The 23,271-nt window shown below is 30.6% G+C and overlaps 1 protein-coding gene and 1 pseudogene across 1 annotated transcript; both read left to right on the top strand.

Moving 5' to 3' along the window:
* The first annotated feature begins 11,757 nt into the window (after window positions 1-11,757).
* On the top strand, window positions 11,758-13,215 carry LOC125213390 (3-oxo-5-alpha-steroid 4-dehydrogenase (DUF1295)). Its single transcript, XM_048113910.2, has 3 exons — window positions 11,758-12,062; window positions 12,145-12,408; window positions 12,485-13,215. Exons 1-3 carry the CDS (start codon window positions 11,829-11,831, stop codon window positions 12,959-12,961), a joined length of 975 nt encoding a protein of 324 aa, XP_047969867.1. The 5' UTR covers window positions 11,758-11,828; the 3' UTR covers window positions 12,962-13,215.
* A 1-nt stretch (window position 13,216) lies between these two features.
* On the top strand, window positions 13,217-16,110 carry LOC125188538 (receptor-like protein EIX2; annotated as a pseudogene).
* Window positions 16,111-23,271: the final 7,161 nt, after the last annotated feature.

Genomic DNA, 23,271 nt, shown 5'->3' with positions numbered 1-23,271 from the left:
TTCTAACGCTGATAAAGGTAATTTCATTTGGTGTAATATGTGTTCAAACGAATATTGATTTTCCTCTTTCCAAATGTTTGCTTTTAGTATGTCGTAGTTTGAATCATTCGAGATTCATAATTTCTCCTTGTTGAAGTGTTTTTCATATGTTGAAGATGTTTCATTTCCAGAATTTTGATTTTCCATTAAACCTGTGTTGAAATTTTGAATCAGTAGATCTGACTTGAAGCCTTACGTCGGCAAGCTTTTTGGATCAGTAGAAGATGGCGTTTCCTTTTTTCATATGTTGAAGATGTTTCATTTCTAGAATTTTGATTTTCCATTGAACCTGTATTAAAATTTTGAATCAGTAGATCTGACTTGAAGCCTTATGTCGGCAAGCTTTTTGAATCAGTAGAAGATGACGTTTCCTTTTTTCATATGTTGAAGATGTTTCATTTCTAGAATTTTGATTTTCCTTTGAACCTGTGTTGAAATTTTGTGGTATTTTTGTTGATATGTCGTTGCACGTGGTTGATCCTACGTTGACATTTGTAATCTACAATTGATTCTACGTTGAAATTATAATGAAAATTTTGTTGATTCTATATTGATATTTATAGATGTTGTGCGAGTTCATTAAGGTCATTTTCGTTGATTCTATATTGATATTTTTTATACAAATTAATCACAAACTCAGCCGAATACAATAATTAACACAATTTCAACGCAAGAAATTCAGCATTCCAGAATTCAACAAAAAATCAACATGAATGTTTCATTATCATGAGACAATGGACACAAATTCAAAATAAAATCTGCATAAAACTAACCCAGATTTTAGAATCAACACGATATCAATAAAGCAGCAACAAAGTATCAACCAATTTCACGCAACAAAAAACAACCAATCAGTAGAACATAATTCAACCAATTTCACCCAAAAAATAAACAATAGCATAAAGAAAAATTCAATGCGATTTCAACAATAAATTCAAGTAATTTTACAATAGCAGAATCAAAGAATCAACGCAATTTCAACACAAAATTCAACCAATTTTTCTGATGATTCAATACATGATCGGAATTAGCTAGGTGTTTTGGCCGGAAAAACAACCAAATTGCGGGAAAAAAAAATTCAAAGTCGGATCCTGCCCAAGTTTAAACTAGGGTTTTGGCAAAAAAATCTCACTCTTCGAGGACTCCGCCGTATCCTGCCTAGGTTTTCGCCTCTCAGAATTCATTGAAAATGTCGTTGCTGCTTCGTTGCTGATTCACGCGCTTCGTTGCTGAGGGTTAGAGAATGAGGAGAAGAAAGCGACAAAGGAAAAGACGACTAAAAGTTGGAATGAATCAATGAGGTGGGAGGGGGGGGGGAAAAATTGAAACTTTAATTACGTGATTAGTGGAGGAGAGAGAGCAACGAAATCTGGAATAAAATCTGGAATAAGTTATGAATTAGTCTATTATACCCTCTATTGACAAATTCAGATAAGTAGGGATGTCAATGTAGCCCGCAGCCCGTGGGCCGGCTCGAATAGCCCGCCAAATTTACAGGGTTAGGGCTGAAAAATTCTAGCCCGATAAAATTACAGCCCGATTAGCCCGCACCCGATTAACCGACACTTCATTGGTTATTTTATAATATAGATTACTAAAAAAATAACTTTTAATTTTATATATTAAATTTTAATTAACATAATAATAGATATATAAATTAGAAACTTCAAATTCACTAAAAAATATATTTAAATTTCTAAAACATGCTTTAAAATTTGTTGATGTTTTTGTTTTGTTTTGCATAAATCTCAAATATTAGTGTTTGATCATGTTTATGTTTGAGTTTAAGCATATATCTCAAATTTATCATAATTAAATATTTTACATTTTATAAATATAACTAATTTCACCATTATTTATTGGATTGAACACATGTTAATTTTATCGGTAGCAACCCGATTAGCCCGCTGGGCTAGCCCGAAACCCGAGCTTTTAGTGTTAGGGTTGAACTTTTATAACCCGAAAAAATCACAGCCCGGTTAGCCCGCACCCGATTGACCCGTAACCCGAATAGGGTTAGCCCGAAACCTGGTGGGCTGGCCCGATTGACATCCCTACAGATAAGTTATTGACATTTTAATCTGGAATAATAATAATCATTGATTAGTACTCCATATTTAATGGCTAGGATTAAAATTTTGAGTTTTCATTATATATGGTTTTCATTATATCACTGCCAATTTGTACATGTCATAATTATTGCTACATTAATTCTAATTGACCATAACCGACGAACACTTTTAAAATTTCCAAGGAAGATAAAGGAAATTGTCTAACGATTGTCGCATAGGAATAAGTTCTCATCATAAATTCCCATCACCATATATAACCGCCCAATTATATATGATCATGATTGTAACCAATTAACCAATTTAATTATTTTTATTTATTACATTTACATCCTTTTCATAAAATAGTTATGAAAAACTCCCAAAACTCCCCATTTATAGACTAAACGAATATAATTAAAAAAAAATTGTATAACATAGATACATGCACGTCTTCTATAAAATAGAAAATCCAATTACCATTACAATATTAAATTAATACCAAAATAATTTAATTATAGACTAAACGAATATAATTAAATTTCTTTTTAAATAACATAGATACATGCACGTCTTCTATAAAATAGAAAATCCAATTAACCATTACAATATTAAATTAATACCAAAAGAATTTAAGAAATATTATAATCAATCAAAACTAAAAATATCTCAATATATTACTGTACTACATTTTATAAAATTAGAATTTTTAATTATAGTATGATTTTGAAATACCAAGCCTAAAAGTTCAAAATTGATAGTAAGATTAATTTGAATATTCATTTGGACATATATATGGAGCTAATTAGCAATTAATTCTAAAAGTTAATTGTAGTAAGGTTTTTAATTATGCTCAATTGCATAAGTAAATTCCTCTTGACATATTCGAAAATTTAATACCAAACCTATAAATTAAAAAATTATCAATTTTTAACTATAATAAAATTCGAACATTCATATGGATATAATTATTGAATTAATTTATAATTAATTTTAGAAATTAATTACTCCATTATAAAATCTTTATCACAATTATGTTCAATTACGTGCGGCCGGTCATGTGTCCTATTTAAATGGAAAAAACACAATTAAAATTTTACAATAGCTGTGAAAAAAAGTAAAAAAGAAAATAGAAAGTACATTTTGCGTGGAGTAATATATTATATGTTTATAAAGAGATAAAAATAGTAATTTTTTGTACGTTTATTATTAAAATTTTAGGTTTATTATTAACGGGATGGTGTGGTTAATTGAGAATATGATTCCAAATTAATCGTAATTTAATTTTAGTAAGATTTGAATATTCATTAGGACATATATATTAAATTAATTTATAATTATTTCTAAAAGTAATTATAATAAGGTTTGTATCACTAATTAAGCTCAATTACATAAGTTGATTTCTTGAATATGTTCGAGAATATAACAAAATATTAGCTTGAATGTTCATTTTGGTAATGTATCTTTAAATACAAAGTTAACCCAATATGAGTATAAGAAGTTGTTCTTGGCTTCTTCCTCCATCTTCATTGCAGAGCCTTCCTCCACTCATCTTTCATTCAAAACATGCATTTCGCGCACTTTCTCTATCATAAAATACAATAATAAAATGAAAATGCAATTTTCATAATCTGAAAATATTTTGCGTTTGCAAAGTTCAACCACCTTAAAGGAACGATATGGGATGCGTTTTGCAACACCATTTGAACTATTTTCAACATAAAAATGAGTGTTGATGGCGATTCTCACTTGCTTCGCACTCATGACCGACGATGGGTTGTGCCTTTTTTAGAGTTGCACGCTTAGGTGTGTGATGAAATACTAAGTACTCCCTCCGTCCGCGATTAGGAGTCCCGGTCACTTTTGCGCATCTATTTTATAAAAATAATAAAAAATAGTTAAAATGGAGAAATGGTAAAGTAAGATAGAGAATAATGTTGACAAGAGTCTTCTTAACATTATTCTCTCTTTTACTTTACCATTTCTTCACTTTAACTATTTTTTATCATTTTTATAAAATGGGTGCGCAAAAGTGACCGGGACTCCTAATCGCGGACGGAGGGAGTAATTTACAGTAATAACTAATAACTAATATCAATTTTGTATGTTAAAAATATCAACAAAAGACATAGATATTTCAATGTTCTTATGTTGATAAACTTATATCTTCGTGTTGATATTTAATTTTTCATGTTGTATTGATATAATTATGTCTTTGTGTTGATAATTTTAATACATAGAATTGAAAGTTACTCCTATTAATTATTACTGTAAATTAGTTAGCACACTAACGCAACCCTGCATGCTCATTACACTCTTTAGCCGAGTCTAAACTTGCGGCCTTCACAAAGATATGAGAGTTCAATGAGTGTAAAATATGCATTGATTTTGTTGGTATTTATAGAGATTCGCATATACTTGTTTTATAAGCTTATGAATCTCTTCTTATTCCTGTATAAATTTTATTTGACCCTTAAAATTCTTCTGTTAATTAGGAGTATTGATTATAGAATGAGGAGTCTAAAAAACGTTTATTCTATTGTTATAAACAAATTATTTTTTAATGTTTCCTATAACTAACGTATGCCATCAACTGCATCAAATTAATTGTGTAGACGAAGGGCCCAATTTAATTTATAATTTTAATTAAATAAAATAAGAAACCATAAAAAGTTTTCTGTTCTATTTTATGCTATTTACTCTATTACATCAAATTAATTGCGTAGGGGAAAGGTCTAATTGGATTTATAATGTTAACTGAAGAATTACTTTATATAATTTGATCATCAATTTTAATGGTTAGCATTTATGTTATTTTATTTTGAACTAAATTTAATAAACTCAGAGCATTCTCATAGTCTCAATAAAAATAGATAATTGACGATTTTAACCTTCTCTAAAGTTAAAAATAAATTTTAAAAATAATTATTCGGAGATTCAAAACCCGCTTATTATATATAGATAGGTTATTAGGGGCATGTTAGGGTGCCACCACCCTTTAAAATAACACCATATCACCATTCCTAGCCAATCATTTGTATACGTGGACGAATAATAAGCTGCCACGTGGCAAAAAAAATTCTGAAAAATGACGGTCAACAATTTGGTGGTCTTTATCCAGCAATATTTCTTGTCCAGCAATATCTGACACACTATACAACAATCTATAGATTGCTGTGTAGTGTTTGTAATATTGCTGTGTAGCGTTTATAATATTGCTGTATAAGTGGTGTCACGGTGTCATTTTAAGAGGGGTTGTCATTTTAACACAAACCTAGGTTATTGATGTATAAATAATGCATAGATGCATAAACTAATATAAATTAGTTTTTTTTTATTTGTCATTTTTATAAATTTTTGTTATTTTCTATATTTTATACTCCTTCGTTCCATAAAAATATCCCCTTCTATTTTTTTTAACTTTCTTCTTCTCTCTAATAATGTGAGCCTCATTTTCCTCTAATAACACTATAATTAATTTTTTATTATGTCCTAAATATTTATATTTTTATGGGACGGAGGAAATATGTTTTTTTATAAATGGAAATATAGTTTTGCCTTAATGTGAAGTGGCGTAGTGAAAGTTTAATTAGGATGTTCAAGTTCAATATAGTATATAAGTTTGATTCTTGAGCACCGCGTGACATCAATTTAATTCACTTGCAAAAAATGTTAATTGTGAATATTTGTTACTACTGATATTAAATTGTTTCTCACTGGTCCAACAATAAAGTAGTTTATTTAAATAGAATATTAATTGAGTAATTGAAGCTAAGCAATGAGTCGGTTCGTGTGCGTAATAATAGTCAGACTTCTCAAATCCAGAAAATCCGCTAGATCACGGGGTCTAGGAACTCAGAGAATCTTTGAAACCCTCAGTCGTTGTGCACACAATCTTACCCTGCTCTTCAAAACCCTCATCCCACAGTACTAAAAACTAGTATAAGGAAGTAGGGATCGAATCCCACAGAGATGGAAGCGTAAGAAAACATGTAAGAGAATTTGGACACTTTTTTGGCTGCTGCCACGCATTTTTGGGGAGATTTGACTACTAGACTCGAGAAATGTAAATAATCTATTCTAACAGCTAGATCTAGGCAAATATTAAGGAAACATGCATGACGAAAAACAAGACATAAGCAAGATAACTCTTCAGCTATAACATTTTACCAGACCTAGTGAACAATTTTTGCCTAAAGTTAGCCTAGACAGAAGAAAGACAGATCGTGGGGACCATTTCTCAAAATAGCAAGGTACGAATGAAAAGCTGCAAAATAACTAACTAAAGGTTCAACTAACAACTAGCTTCATCTTCTCCAACGATCCTTGATCACAAAATGCAGAGAAAAACAGGGCAAACTATAAAACTAAACAGAGCAAGCTGAATTAAACCGTTTAACTACTATTAACTACGAAAATTAAACAGATCTATTATCACTAGACGAGGTCAATGAGAAAACAGAATCAAACATCAAAAACCATGCAGAATTATAACAGATCTAGGCATCGCAAGCTTCATCCGCTCCGGATCCAAGCCATCCACAACAAACCACAACAATTCCCATCTCCGATCACACAGATTCAACCAGATTTAACCGATCAACTACGATCTCCACACAATTCAACTCAACAACTCAGATCAATCGCTAAAAACATCCAAAATAAAACAGAAAAGCAACAATAACATGAAACGAAACCATAGCAAGAACTTTCATAGCTATTGAGTATGAATCCAACAGAGAATAAGCAAAGCCAAGCTTCGAACAACGAAGGCTCGGGAAATCCAAAAACAGAGATAAAGACTGAAAACTGTAAATTGTTTCTTCGCCTCGCGTGGAGACAGGGGTACACAACTCTGATGTAATTACGAACCCAAAAACCCAAAACTGATCCCCAAATGTGTGTGTAGAGTGTGAGACGTGAGCTAAGAGCTAAAAAGTGGATGGATGATGCCGAAATGCTTCTCGCGTGCTCTTATTCATAAGGAGTTGAGCTTCTAGATCATTCCTTGAATTCCCCATTCTGCCCTTCGTCTAGGATGCTCCTCCGTCTGGTGAATTTTCTTCTTTCTGCTCACTTTCTCTGTCAGACTCCTTTCTCCAGGCAATCTTTTCCTTCCTTCCTGGATCTGACATTTTTTTCTACACACCTGGCTTACAAAACCTTGTTAGACCGAAGAAATTACAAAATTTACCCTATAACCAATGCATGAAATTAGCCTTATCAGTAATTCTCATAAATTTACTACATACAATTTACTAGAATGATTCCATAATTTAAATGTAAACCCACAACAGTTTTAATCTTCTTTTTGGATACAACAAATTTGTGTGCATCTACTAAAAATATTTTATGTACCCAAACTTGCAAAGTATGGTTTAACATACGTATTTAATACAATGTTATAAACTTACAATTTCTCATAGCAAGATATACTTATTTATTAAAAAGTTATATACAAATTATTTATTTAAAAAATCGTAGTATATGAAAACGAAATTAGTAACTCAAAAAAGTAGTACATCTAAGACCATTTTAAATCTTAAAGTCGTGAGAAATAATTTGGTGACGCTAGAACTATTTTTAAATTATATCATAATGAAACTATCACTTTTTAATCCTATTTAGAGGATCATTCTCTGTTTCACTGATGTTAGTTCATATTTAAAGTTTTTTTTATAAGTCTAGCTTCAACAAAACACTACTTCGGCTCTAAAAAATAATATCATTGGGTGAATAGATGCTTGAATGAATGCAAGTAAGATTTATTTTTGTTTACCGTTCACATAACTCTATTGTAAAACACTTTCTTGATATGAGCATATAAACAGATTTATAGCCAAGATTCAGGTAAAAAAAAACCTCTACTCTCAGTAAGGATTATTAAGAGGCCGACCCAGTGTAAGATATCGAATACAGATCTAGAACCCTCAAAATAGATAAGTGGTCAACAAAGTAAAATTGAACTAGGACAGAGGAAAATTTGTATTGATATTTGACTCATTTGTTAGTCATGATGAGTATATTTTAAAGTTAAGGGTTTAGGATTTAGGTTTCAAGGTATAGGTTTTTAGTGTATAGGGTCACTATATTGCAATTAAATGAAGTTCGACTACTAAATAATGGAGTATTTTTTAAAAATAGATTTCTTAAGAATAAGTAATGTTTATACACTAATAAAATTTACTACTTTTATCAAATGTAACATTGTGAGTATATGTTTATAACAAATTTACAATTATAGACCCGTATTCTTAGTTTATAGTGTGTTTTTCATAACTGTGTGACACGTTGTTTAATGCATTGTTTAATGTTTGTATACAAATTATATAAAATCATTAATTATAGACTTTTTTTTTACCTCAGGGTGTTAGTATTCAAGCAACTTTTTTATGAAGTTTATTCACAGGGTTTGGTGCAATGCTTAAGGAAGTGAGGATTTTCAGTACAGTTTCAAGTTTATTATTTGTTGTATTTTCATTGATGTTGTGTGTGTGTGTGTGTGTTTTTCACTTTTCTCGACGACAAATTGTATTAGAAAATGAGGTAAAGGGGCAGGCTGTGGACGAAGGTCGATGATGTGATGAGATTTCTGTGTAGCATCACCGCTGGCATACTCATCATGTCAAAACATATCCGGGCGTATATCTTTTTCAATATTAATATTATTATTAGTTTGATTTATTGTAGATTAGACTTATTCACATGGATGAAATATTTTTGATTTAATCTTCTTCAATATTTATATTATTATTAGTTTGACTAATTGTAGTTTATTCTTTTGTTATATGGATCAGCTATTAGGCTATTCAATAAGTTGAAGCTTTCCCATATTGGTCCTTTATATGTACTAGTATCACACCTGTGCGATGCACAGATTAAATATTTTAAAATAATAATTTTAAATTATAGGTTATTTACAAAAAATTTAAAACATTATAAAAAAATGTATATAATAACTATGAATTATACGGCTAAAACATATATATTAAACATGAAATAATTAAGAATGAATCATAAAAATTTGGAAAGCTTTGATTCATAATACATGAATGGAAATTATTTGAAATAACATCATTTCATTAAGTTCTTCGAAGAAAAAAAAAATCCATGTATTATGGAGTACTAAATAAAAATACTATTCCTATATTAGAATTAATTGAAAGTATAACATCTCACGAACTACTTTCTATACAAAAATTTCATAATTGTGAATAAATAAATTATAAATCAATATTATTAGACTAATTCAAATTAACTTATTACTATTTTGTTATTAATTGACACACTTAATAACAACAAATTTTAAAAATTGACATGGAATAAATATAAAACAATAGCTAAATGATTCAGGCAATATTAAAGTAAAACTTAAAAAAGAATTAAAAAAGAATTAAGTTATAATATACTATTTAATTTATAAGAGCATTAATACTTCCATAACTCAACTTATATAGATATGTGGAAAAAAATTACTGATATAGTATAATTTTCTATCATGGGACAGAGGATATAGTAATAACGTCTTATATAAGTGATCTAAAAAGATGGTAATATATATTAGTGAAGGCTATCGCTTAGCCAAATATATAACGGACCAATAATATAGGCAAGCTTAAACTTAAAAGCCTAATAGCTCATCTTTATAACAAAAGGAATAACGGCAAGCTTAAACTTAAAAGCCTAATAGCTCATCTTTATAACAAAAGGAATAAACTACAGTTCATCAGACTAATATAATTATTGAAGAAGATTAGACCAAAAATATAAAGACCAATAATATGGGGAAGTCTAAACTTGATGAATAGCCTAATATCCAATCCACAATTAGTAGGACTATTAATAATATTATTATTGAAAAAGACTAAATATGAATATGCAAATTGGACAGGAGTATGGCAGCTGTGATGCTACACAGAAATTTCACCATATCATCGGCCTTCGTCCACGCTGTGCCCCTCTACCTCATTCTTTGTCGTTGTGAAGATTAAAAAAAAAAACAAATAAACAAAACAAAACACACAACCACAATGAAAATACAACAAATGATAAACATGAAATTGTACGAAAAAACGTCACTTCCTTAAGTATTGCACCAAACTTTTCGTGTAAACTTCACGGAAAAGTTGCTTGAATGCTAACGCCCTAAGCAAAAAAAATATAATTAATGATTTTATATAATTTGCATACAAAAATAAAATAACTCATTAAACAACATACCGCACGGTAATGAAAAACACTATAACCCGATGGCATTGGTTATGGCTCCATGAGCAGTAGCTTCATAAACGTGGATGCAACGAACTTCGATAACAAAATAAATTGTGGAAGGCTCCAGATCATTGAGAAAGGTGAAGAATGATTCCATGATGTCGACCTTTTTTCATAAGATATGAACAAAAATATCAAACTTAAGTGTGAGGTAAGTAGGAATGTGTAGATAGTAAGTCTTCAAACGTCATATTTATAGATAAAAAATTAACCATGAGATGCTTTACAACTTCTCCAAATTAAAGTCATTAATTTGCACCTTTAAATGTGAATAATAAGTTTCAAAAACTGAATAATTAATTAAAAAATTGATTGATGGATGGAAACTATATACGGACACACATTAATTTTATAAGAGAATTTAATATTTTGATTTTTTATTCTATTCTCATAGAGAATTCATGATAGCAAATATGTAACGGTAAAATAATGATGAGCATTAATTTTTGGATATTAAATTGAGTGTTACAAAGAAATGAAATGACATTTAATTAAAATAATTTTATATTACTCGATACTTATGAAATTAAAAGAGACTTAATCTTTTAATCTAAAATGGCAGATAGATGAGTTTTTGATTAAAATTTTTAACCTATGTAATACGCATATATACTTGTTTGGTTCTTAAATGAGAGTTAGTGATTTCCTATGTGCATAAAAATAATTTTGTACGTACATAAATTCTTTAATATATTGAAATAAATTAAGATACACACGCGGTGTGAAAATTATGTTAATTCATCAATATATTATATATACATGGTGGATTTCTATTTATTACTAACGCTTAACCCAACAAAAATTATTTCCCCACACAATAATGTGATTAGATTGTAACTGCCATTTTAAATTATCATAATTATTACTAATACAATTCTTAATTTTGAAAGAAGTTACGAATCCTATAATTATTATTAATACACTATATTGTTTAATACAAATATATTTTAAAAATATTCTAAATTAGTACTCAAAACACAACTTTTATATGATGAAGATGTATAGATAGATTTTCATTTGTAATACCCAAAATGATATATGGACAAAGAAGATGCTTATTAATTATGATTCCCACATTTATCGATTATTAAATAATTAATTATTGAATTATAAATGCTATATGCATTGATTATCATGCCCAATTATCAAATATTCAAATTAGTCCATAATTTATAAGTATTTCAGAATGAGGATAAAACTTATAAATATTTCAAAAGAAGGCCAAAACTCTCCTTTTATATATGTATAGATTTGATAATGCGGTAGCCGTCACTAATTTGTATGACCATTGTTTTGAAGATATTACTACTATATTTTAGTCAAATATATTACCAACAATTTTTATTTATTTTGTATTAGTATTTTTTTACATATCTATACGTAGATAGACACCTCTCCATTTATAGCTTTCCATAATTTCTTGAACGGCATCCGATTTTGTCAAGATCCGAAAGAGCAGAGTTTGGTGGGATGGCACAGTCGAGTTGCAATAATCTCCGCAACGCCGCGATTGCGCTTCTTGTTCCTCTCCCTTCACTTTTCTTCTATCTCTCCTTCCTCCGCCGCACAGAATCATCACCCGATTCACTCTCTCCCCTCTGGGCGTGGTGCTACCACCACCCTCTTCTCTTAGCCAACGCTCTCTTTTTTCTCAATGTCAATCTACTCTTTTGGCTTCTGGGTCTCCTCCAATCCACCCACTGGGTATTCTATTGTATTGTATTGTACCTCGTTATTCAATTTTCCAATTTTCATTTTTCACTGTCGGTATTTGGCTGCATTGCAGATGATAGATTTGTATTGGACGGTCATACCTGTAATGCTGGTACACTACTTCGCAACTCACCCAATTGCAGAATCCAATGCTTTGAGATCGAGCCTCGTCATTCTTTTGACCTGGATTTGGTCCTTGCGCCTCACTCACAGCTACTTCCGCCGCGAAAAGTGGCAGTGGGGTGCACGAGAAGACTGGAGATTTAACGATTTGCGGCGTCAGTACGGCACAAACTGGTGGTGGATCTCATTCTTTGCTGTCTATCTTTCGCAGCAGGTTGTAGTTCAACTGTTTGATGAATGTCCTCAACAAAAACATAATGCTTTTTTTAATGATTTTGATGGAATGCCAGGTTTTCTTGATTGGAATATGCTTGCCTCTCTATGTTGTCCACACAAAGGACGTGCAGATTAATGCCTGGGATGTAGCTGCTGCCCTAGTTTGCTTAACTGGCGTCACGGTTGCATATTTCGCAGATACGCAGCTTCACAATTTCGTTAGCAGAAACGAGAGGCGGAAACAGCTCGGACAGTCCTTAGTGCCGAATCTTGATGAGGGTATGTGGTACTACTCACGGCATCCAAACTATTTTGGCGAGCAGCTGTGGTGGTGGGGATTGGCGCTCTTTGCTTGGAACTTGGATTGTGGGTGGAGTTTTTATGGTGCATTCGTTAATAGCTTGTGCTTGGCCTACGTTACAATTCTTGTCGAGGAGCGAATGTTGAAGCAGGAGTACCGGGCTCAGGCATACAAGAAGTATCAAGAAAGTACGTCTGTTTGGATACCTTGGTTCAAGACATCCTCAGCAGGGAAAGAGAAGGGGATATGATTGCTCCGAGTATGTCCACATCTACTCTCATTGCTATTTGTAGCTTTTCATTTGCCCAGGGATTATTGTGAAGGTTATGAGTAAAGCTTTGGTGGATAAGGGGTACTACAAGCAGAAGGTGATTGATAAATACTGTGGGGAGATTGAGATGCTTGAGAATAAGCATGTATTGAGGGTTGATCAGGAGGACCACTCCGTTGTAGATTGTTTCATTACATTCCAACTTGAGTTAATTTCTTCATCATCCCACAAAATATGCGTACCGTATTCCATGAAATCATGATATCTTATAAAAGAATAGCAATCAAAATCCATGTTGTTGTTCTTCTCTGTTTGTTTGTTTCAGGAGATGCACTAGTGAGATGCGTTGAGAGCGACAAAAAAGCACTTCTTAGCTTCAAGAATGGCCTCATTGACGAGCACGGTATCCTCTCCTCGTGGCGGGGCAACGAATGTTGCAAATGGTACGGTGTTAAATGCAGCAACACCACTAGCCACGTCGTCGCCCTCCAACTTAATAATGTTGATTACGACTATGGTGTATTGCAAGGTGAGGTTCGTTCGTCTTTGGTTGAGTTGCATCACTTAAATTATCTTGACCTCAGTCGGAATGATTTTGGAGGCATTCCAATCCCGGAATTCATTGGTTCCATGAAACAATTATGACACTTGTATCTTAGCAGCTCTAACTTTTTCGGGAAAGTTCCTCCTCAGTTAGAGAATCTTACCAACCTAAAATCACTTGATCTTAGTTGGAATCATTTTGGGAGCCTCCCTAACCAGTTATGGAAACTTATCAATCTGCAATCACTTGACCTTAGTTCGAATGGTTTCGGGACCCTCCCTCCTTTATTAGAGAACCTTACCAACCTACTCTCACTTGATCTTTCGTTCAACAATTTTAGTTCCGTATCTGCTTTTAATCTTGGTTTTGTATTCGAATCACTCGAAATATTTGACTTGTCTTATAATCAACTCAATGGATCGATGTCAGATCTGAGAGGATTTCCTTCTTTGACAAAACTGGATCTTGGGGGAAATAACCTTACAGGCTCTATTCCTTTGAACATTGGCCAACTCTCCGTGCTTCAAGTTCTAGATCTTTCTTATAATTTTTTAGAAGGTTCAGTTCCTCTAAGTATTGGCCAACTCTCCAATCTTCAAAGGCTATATCTTTCTCATAATTCTTCCAGGTTTAGTCAATGAATCCCACTTCTCCAAGCTTCATAAGTTAAACTCACTAGATCTATCTTTGAATTCATTGATCTTGGATATTGCACCTAATTGGATTCCACCTTTTCAGTTGGATAGTGTGAATTTAGCTAGGTGCAATGTGGGCCCATATTTTCCAAAATGGCTCCAAACTCAGAGGAATTTGGCATACCTTAATCTCAATGGTACCAATATAACAGATGAAGCCCCTAGGTGGTTGTGGAGTATGTCTTCTTCATTATGCTACTTATGCCTCTCCAATAATCAAATAAGTGGTACGGTTCCGAATCTCTCAACCACCATCATTGAACATATGGATCTCAGTTACAATCAATTCCGAGGTCCTATACCATTATTCCCTGTCAATGCTTCGCATATTCAGCTGAATGGAAATATGTTCTCGGCTTCAATTTCATCTCTTTGCAAAACTCCCCATAATTATCTTAGATACTTTGACCTATCAAATAATCAGTTGGCAGGAGAGGTTCCCAATTGTTGGGACAAAATGACAAACTTGAGATACCTCAATTTGGCTAACAATGGTTTTTTAGGTGAAATTCCTTCCTCTTTCGGTAACTTACAGGAATTAGTTGCACTCCAGATGCACGGTAATGGGTTTTCCGGAGAATTACCTTTTAATTTGAGACTTTGCCAATATTTGCTTATGATTGATGTTGGTGGGAACAACTTAACAGGAGAGATCTCCACTTGGATTGACCAGCTGTATCAAATGCAATTTCTTAACTTTCGTGGAAATAAGTTGCATGGCAGGCTTGGCAGCATTCCTCCCGAGATATGCGATCTTATTGATATTCAGGTTTTGGATTTATCAATAAACAATCTATCTTCGATAATACATGATTGTTTCAACAATTTCACTGTCTTGGCAAGTGAGAGTATCGCTGCCACATATGTTGATTCAATTAATGTTGGTATACGGTACGGTAGCTATGAAAAATGGGAATATGAATATTCATCGTTTCAATGGAAAGGCCAGGAATCAAATAACAAGGAAAATCTCAAGCTTCTCAAACTCATTATTTTTCAAGTAATCGATTGACCGGAATCATTCCCAAATCATTTTCAAGGATGAGCCATTTGAATTCCTTGAATCTTTCAAGAAATAGTTTGATAGAATATATTATTCTAGATATTGGTAAAATGGAGAAGCTAGATTCTCTTGATCTATCTCATAACCGATTCTCGGGCAAGATACCTACAAGTCTGGCATAAATATACATTGTTAGTGTTCTTGATTTGTCGAACAACAAGTTGTCTGGAAAAATTCCGACGAGTACTCAACTTCAGAGCTTCAGTTTATGACGGGAATGATGGACTCTATGGCAATCCTATGTGCCCCGGAGATAGCTTGAGGCCATCCACCTCTAATCCGGTGGAAAACATGAATGAGAAAGATGGTAACAACTTCTCATTTATGCAAGAAGTTGGGATTTCAATGGGCTTTGGTTTTATATTTGGATTTTGGGGAGTTATTGGTTCATTCATATTAAAGAAATCATGGAGAATAACATTCTTCAACTTGTTTCATTATGCTGGAGATTGGCTCTACGTCAGGGTTGGTTAATATTTACAACATTTATTCGCTTTAATACTTTTATTTAGGTTAATTTTTTAAAATAACATAACATTTACTTGAATTGGTTAAATTCACATTGCATTTACAATGTTGCAATCAAGATTCCATTTTTGAGAATTATAACATTCGCATTTTTCTCAGTGGTGAAGCAAGGAGTTTAGCGTTGAGTCAAGTGGACCAAGCTCCTGACCGGTGATCCTTCTAAGTTGTTGTAATTTGGAAATAATAATTCATCTATTTTCGCTTGTGAATTAGGTGAATGTAGTTTCACTTTGTTTTCATTGTATTTTACCTTTATTTGTATATGTTGCATCTATAAATGAATGTTTGTATTTTTATATTCTAAGGCAAACAAACTACAAAAGTTTTTATAGAATTTGGTTCCTGAGGTGCAGATTTTTGTATGAATGGCCAAGGATCAAATTCCACTGTTGTCGTGTAGTTGTGAGACCTTGAGAGGTGGCCTTCTGGCAGATAGTGGATTAGGCCCTCCCTTTAACAGATCACTGTGCACCCTGATTTAACACCATTTTTAATACTGTCGGACTGAGATGGGGCCCTCAGGATTGGGGTTTCAACCTTTTTGTATGAAAAGTATTCATAGAATTAAAATTTATTGAATGTGATCGCGAATTCATCGACTCCACGTCATTTGTAAGCTTGCGCGAAGCCTGATCTAGAAATTCAATTCGATTCAACTCTCTTTTACAAAATTAAATTACAAATTAAAAAAGAACAAAATATTATTATTGGTCTGTTAATTTATATAGCTAAATCAGTTCAACAAATTTAATTTAATGTGAGACCTATAAAAGCATATGCATGGGCTTTAACAAATCAGTCCAACAAATATAAAGTTATTGGACTGTCAATATATATGGAATACAAAATATATGTAGTTGGATGCAATATAAATCAGTTCATTATTTGATCACTTTACCTAATTGAAATTCCTCATGAAGCACTTTTCATCTAGAATTATCATTATAGTTCTTTTGTTAATTGATTAAATGTTAAATGATGAAATTCCAACTAACGACTTAATTCTTGGGTCTTTTCCATATTTATACTTTGACTTTTCCAAAGCCTATTGGAAAATTAAGTTTTATTTCAAAACATTTGTAATTCTCAAGAATTATTCAAACAAATATATAGACTTGTTTTAGAAAAACTAATATAGTAGGAGTACCTTTTAATTGATAGTATTAGTTTTAGTGGACAAATCAAAATGAATAAATAAAAGTATTTTTCATGGGTGGAGGTAATAAGAGTATTAATATTGGACTAAATACAAACATGGAATTAGCCACATGAATATTTAAGCTCCACCTTAAGATAAAATTATCAATTAGTTGAAATTATATATTCTAATTTTTTTAAAATAATATTTTAAGTGATTTAGATTAATAATAAAAGTTTTGAATTTTTAAATAAATATATTTTAATAAATTAAATGACCATGAAAGAAAAGAAATTTATTAAATTAATTGTGCTATATATGTAGGTCCGCCTAGTGCGTGTGTTTTTTGTTAAAAAAGGAAGGGTTAAGATGGTTCAGAAAGAGGAAAATACAAAAATATGATATTTAATTTTTATATATCTCTTAGATTATTTGATAACTAATATTACACCCGTGCTATGCACGGACTAAAATAATTTTAAAATATTAATTTTAGAATGTAATTTAATTACCAAAGTTATAAAAAATATCAATACATGAAAATTGCTAATTTCATAAATGTGTTGACTTTTTACTAAAAAAGGAAATGAATCCATTACTATGGAACGTACTAAAATGACAAAATAACTCCACTATTATGGAACAGAGGGAGTAGTATAATATTATATGTTTAAAATTATTATCACCATTTAAAACTTCTAACTCCGCATTCTTTTCAAAAGCTAGATTAATTTAATATTATGAGTTAATTTATTATTATACACATGCTTATTTTGTATTTTATCCTTTTAAATTAGTACTATAATTTCTATTTATTAAATGAATTCATGAATACGATTTTATAATTTGTGATTAAATTTTAAAGAATACATATTTGAATTCCATAGTTGGATAGATAGCAAATGATTTACCTCTATTAAATACTCCATAACACAAGACATTTAATATAATTAATCCATGACTATAGGGATAGATTGTGCCAAACCAATTTATTATAATTAGAAATTAATAATTTTGCCAAATAAAATAATTCAATACTGAGCCAAATTAGGTAAAGAAACCCAAAATCATAAAACAGCTAAACCCCCAAGGCCCCAATAAGTAATTTCTTAGCATCAAATATTTGAACAAATAAAATTACAACCACTACTCATATTATTAGGTTTAAATGAATTAAATTTGATTTCAATGTTCACTGTCTTCCATTTATTAAAGAAATACGTTATTAGTTATTAGAGCTCTACTAATCATACGTTCTAACATATAATCATATCTTTAGAGACCCTCTAATCAAACATTTTACATTTGATCTTTAATCGTAAATATGAATTAATTGTTTTACATTTAAAATTGAAAAATGAATCTTTTAAGCTCTCTCTATATATTACTCCATTTTTTCAGAAAAACGGTTGTTTTTAGTTTAAGTTTTAATATGGTCCGCTTAGCAAAAACAAACGAAGGAAGTTAGAATTCAGCTAAATATAAATACGTGGAAAATAATACGGTACACTATTCATGTAAAATGGAAAAATGACTCTGACCATGAGACCAAAAAATAAAGCAAATTTCCATTGCACAAAACAAAACAAAAAACTAAAGAATGTATAATTACCACTTCTCCTAATGAATTTAAAATATTGGTTATCAAAAGCTATAATTTAATATTCCATTGGTGAACACTTCCTAGTCAAGCTTCATTTCATTGCAATATAGTGAACCTGTATATATACTAAAAACCCAAACCTTGAAACCTAAATCCTAAACCCTTAACTTTAAAATATGCTCATCATAACCAACAAATGAGCCAAATATCAATAAAATTATCCTCCGGTTCAATTTTACTTTGTTAATCACTTATTCTATTTTGGGGGTTTTAGATCTGTATTCGATATCTTACATTGGGTCGGCCTACTTGATAATCCTTAGTGATAGTAGAGGTTTTTTTTTTACCTGAATCTTGGCTGTAAATTTGTTATATTATCAAAAGCAATAATTTAAGATTCCATTAGTGAGACACTTCCTAGTCAAGCTTCATTTCATTGCAATATAGTGAATCTATACCTATACACTGAAAACCCATACATTGAAATCTAAATCTTAAACCCTTAACTTTAAAATATGCTCATCATGACCAACAAATTAACCAAATATCAATAAAATTCTCCTCTGACCCAATTCAGTTTTACTTTGTTAATCACTTATTCTATTTTGGAGGTTTTAGATCTGTATTCGATATCTAACACTGGATCGACCTACTTGATAATCCTTAGTGATAGTAGAGGTTTTTTTTACCTGAATCCTGGCTGTAAATCTGTTTATATGCTCATATCAAGAAAGTGCTTTACAATAAGGCTATGTGAACGATAAACAAAAAAAATCTTGTTTGCATCCATCCAAGCATCTATTCATCCAATGGTATTATTTATTTGAGCCGAAGTAGTGTTTTGTTGAAACTAAATTTGTATTCTATCTAATCAAATAATTGTGTTTCACAAATTTAAGGAATGGAATACATATACGAAGGCTAAAAAAAATTAAATGCAAAGATAGAAATTTTTTTCCCACCACAGTCATGACTCATGAGTCCGTGACAATTTTAATTAACATATAATTGGTATTTTTATAGAAAATTTAGTAGCTTTTGCCATTCTAATCCAGTAATGCATTTTATATTTTTCTCTATTGACCAAGAGTGTGTAGAAGTTCAACCACTACCCATATTATTAGATTTTATTGAATTAAATTTGATTTCAATGGTCATTGTTTTCCATTTATTAAAGAAATACGTTATTAGTCATTACAACTTTACTAATCATACGTTCTAACATATAATCATATCTTTAGAGGCCCTTTAGTCACACATTTTACATTTTATCTTTAATCGTATATATTTTTTTAACTAAAATTCCATAAGAAAAAGAAACCAAAAAAAAAACCCAACCCCAAATCCTAACATAAATCGAAATCATCGGTTTTTTAAAAAATTTAAATGACTTTTAGCATTCTTCTCATTAATGAATTTTAATGAGCCTAATGTCATACTAATATTATTGACCTTTTAAGATACTTGTTTCAATCATTGCAAAATTTAGAAGTTTATTACTTAATTAATAAAATAATCATAACCAATACATAACATATAATTTTATTTCCAGAAAATAAAAATATTCCTATAACATTACGTTTATAAAATACTCTATTTTCAAAATTCATTAACTATTTTAAAATTATCTTACTCCAATTAAAAATTTAAATTATGACTGTCTAACGATGTAGATAAGTTGTCATTTGTTATGTAATAATTGTGACTGTATGTATTATTGTGCCAAATAGGATTCAATTAATCAATTTAGTGACAAATAGGATTAAAATTGACATGTAGACAACCCGAGTTTCGTCGTTGACCCGCCGGGGGAAAATCCTAACGAAATGAAAGTTCGTGGTTTTAAAAACAAATCTCATAGTTCATGGAAAAAACCGGAATTCGGGAAAAAGTTTTGGTTTAAAAAGCCAAAAACCCTATTTTAATTTATAGATCGTGATTTGAAAGGTCAAAAATTTAAAAGCAGATTATGATTTTACTTTACATAAATGTTTAACTGAATTAACATATCACACCACGAATGAAATGTCATTCTTTTTAGAGTAAAGGCCAAAACTGGTCCTGAACATATGCCCATTTTATGATTTTGGTCTTAAACTTTATCTTTTGATTTTTTTGGTCCTGTACATTTCAAGTCGGATCACAATTGGTCCTACACTATCAATTTCGTCAATTTTTAAATGGTTTTAACCCGATTTTGATGGTTTTAACAGTCTCATGCAGGTTAAAACCGTTTGAAAATCGGTCAAAATCGGGTTAAAACCGTTTAAATTTTGACGGAATTGTTAGTGTAGGACTAATTGTGATCCGATTTGAAATGTACAGGACCAAAAAATTCAAAAGATAAAGTTCATGACCAAAATCATAAAATTGGCATGTGTTCAGGACCAATTTTGGCCTTAACTCTTCTTTTTAACTACCTGCCATATCACACCAAAATCATCATTCAATAGCTCAACAAAAAAGTCCAAAGTGAGATTCTTTGGCTAGGTACAAACTACATGCACGTATATTTTGTTGTCTAATTTTCTTTTTTTTTTTCCAACTATTTTTGTTATTTGTTTTGTAAAATTTTAATTAGTATTTAATGTCATTTGGTGTCTCATTTGCATTTTTTTTATTATAAACCATTATTTTTAAATTTTTAAAATTTCGGACTGGTTATTAATTATTGAGATTGATTATTGAGATTGATCTATCCAAAGTTTGGGTATACAATAATATGTTTTAAGAATAAATTACAAAATGGCAATATTATTAGTGTGACATGATAAATTGAAGGGCATGGATATTTTCTGAATTTAAACAATTTTATTATGTAAATTACCTGTAATTCAAAAATAAAATAATAATAGAGTCAATTCAACTCTATTATCTTACAAAAAATATAGTCTATTAATTTCAATAAGGTTACACGGCTTCATATGTTATGCCTTGATTGAAAAATGTATATATAGTAGATAAATAAATTTTGTTCCAACAATCATGGGGACAATATATATATATATATATATATATATATATATATGGTTTTGATCTATGAAGACCAGATTTAAATACAGAAATACAGAACACGGTCATACGTAAGGCATTTTTAGGTCATAGTTAGCTTATTTTTAGGTCATGCTATGTTAGCATGACCTAAAATGATCTTAACATGACATAAATCCAAATCTTATAATATGACCTAAAACTACTTAATTATGACCTTTCGTGTTTTGGGTTAATTATTGACCATTAGATCATCTAATCCTAGGGCTAAGATTTGGACTGCATTTCTGGATTTAAATGCATTCTTATTTTGATCATCATATATATATATATATATATATATATATATATATATAGAGTCCTATTATCCACAAATCCACTCTTAAAGACCGAACCACCGAACCCTACCAAATTAGGGCTTTTAGATCTAGTTTTTTATGGATAAGATACAGAAATTTATAAATTATTTTCGCCTTCATCACGAGCCTATTTTAATTCATCTGAAGGTAAATAAGTCATACTAACATGTTACGAAGATTTAACTTCGTTCCAGAATATATTACTTCATTCTAGTGGGTTTTTACTTCATTCTAGTGGGTTTTTACTTCATTCCAGTAGGTTTTTACTTCATTTCAGTAGGTAAATGTGGTTTCGCCATTGCGTGTCGGTCTTTCTCTCTACAATATCTATCACCAACGCCATGGCGCTAATATGGTTTAATAAACACATGGAATAATGTAATAAATTGTTGGAATGAAATATGTGTAGAAGCATTTGAAGTACAGAATGAAGTAATAAACCTATATAATGAAGTAAAATGGGCTTGTAATGAAGCCGAAAATTTTTTCACAGCAACACATCTCATCAAAAAAACTAGATCTAATGGCCCAGAGTTGGTCTCTAGTTCGGTCTTTAAAATTGGTTCGACATTGATCACAACTCTATATATATATATATATATATATATATATCTATATAGAGTCCTATTAACCACAAATCCACCCTTAAAGATCGAACTAGAGACCAAATTAGGACCACTCATTTTTCTTAATCTTATGGTTATGATTAACTTACAATTAATTTAATATTTTATTAAATAAAAATGTTTTTTTTTAGATTTTTTAATTATTTTAAATTTTTTTTATTTTTTTTTTTAAATTAAAATTTTAATTTAATTTTTTAAATTTTTATTTATTTATTTTTATTCGATAAAAACTCGCTGGAGTAAATAATGAACTATATTCACTATATAATGAACTAAATGAATGTATATTATGAACTTATTACTTCATTCAGTCGTGATATTATTTCTTTCAGTTAGTTTATTACTTCATTTATTCATGTTATTACTTCATTCTATTAGTTTATTACTTCATTCAGTCATGCTATTACTTCATTCCATTAGTTTATTACTTCATAATGTGTTATGACATAATTATCTTTCAGTTGGGTTTAGGGTTATTACTTCATTCCGTTAGTTTATTACTTCATTCAGTCATGTTATTACTTCATTCCATTAGTTTATTACTCCATTCAGTCATGTTATTGTTATGAGCTTATTACTTCATTCAGTCGTGCTATTACTTCATTCCGTTAGTTTATTACTTCATTTATTCATGTTATTATTTCATTCTGTTAGTTTATTACTTCATTCCATTAGTTTATTACTTCATAATGTGTTATGACATGATTATCTTTCAGTTGGGTTTAGGGTTATTACTTCATTC

The sequence above is a fragment of the Salvia hispanica genome, chromosome 2, assembly GCF_029641045.1.
Source record: "Salvia hispanica isolate PSC_SH4W2 chromosome 2, Shi_PSC_v1, whole genome shotgun sequence".
NCBI classification, from domain to species: domain Eukaryota; kingdom Viridiplantae; phylum Streptophyta; class Magnoliopsida; order Lamiales; family Lamiaceae; genus Salvia; species Salvia hispanica.
This window is presented reverse-complemented; position numbering and strand designations above follow the sequence as displayed.

Coding starts and splice junctions, on each gene's coding strand:
- LOC125213390 (XM_048113910.2), top strand. CDS start 11,829: ATGGCACAGTCGAGTTGCAATAATCTCCGCAACGCCGCGATTGCGCTT. Junction 12,063..12,144: donor TCCTCCAATCCACCCACTGG/GTATTCTATTGT, acceptor GCTGCATTGCAG/ATGATAGATTTGTATTGGAC. Junction 12,409..12,484: donor CTGTCTATCTTTCGCAGCAG/GTTGTAGTTCAA, acceptor ATGGAATGCCAG/GTTTTCTTGATTGGAATATG.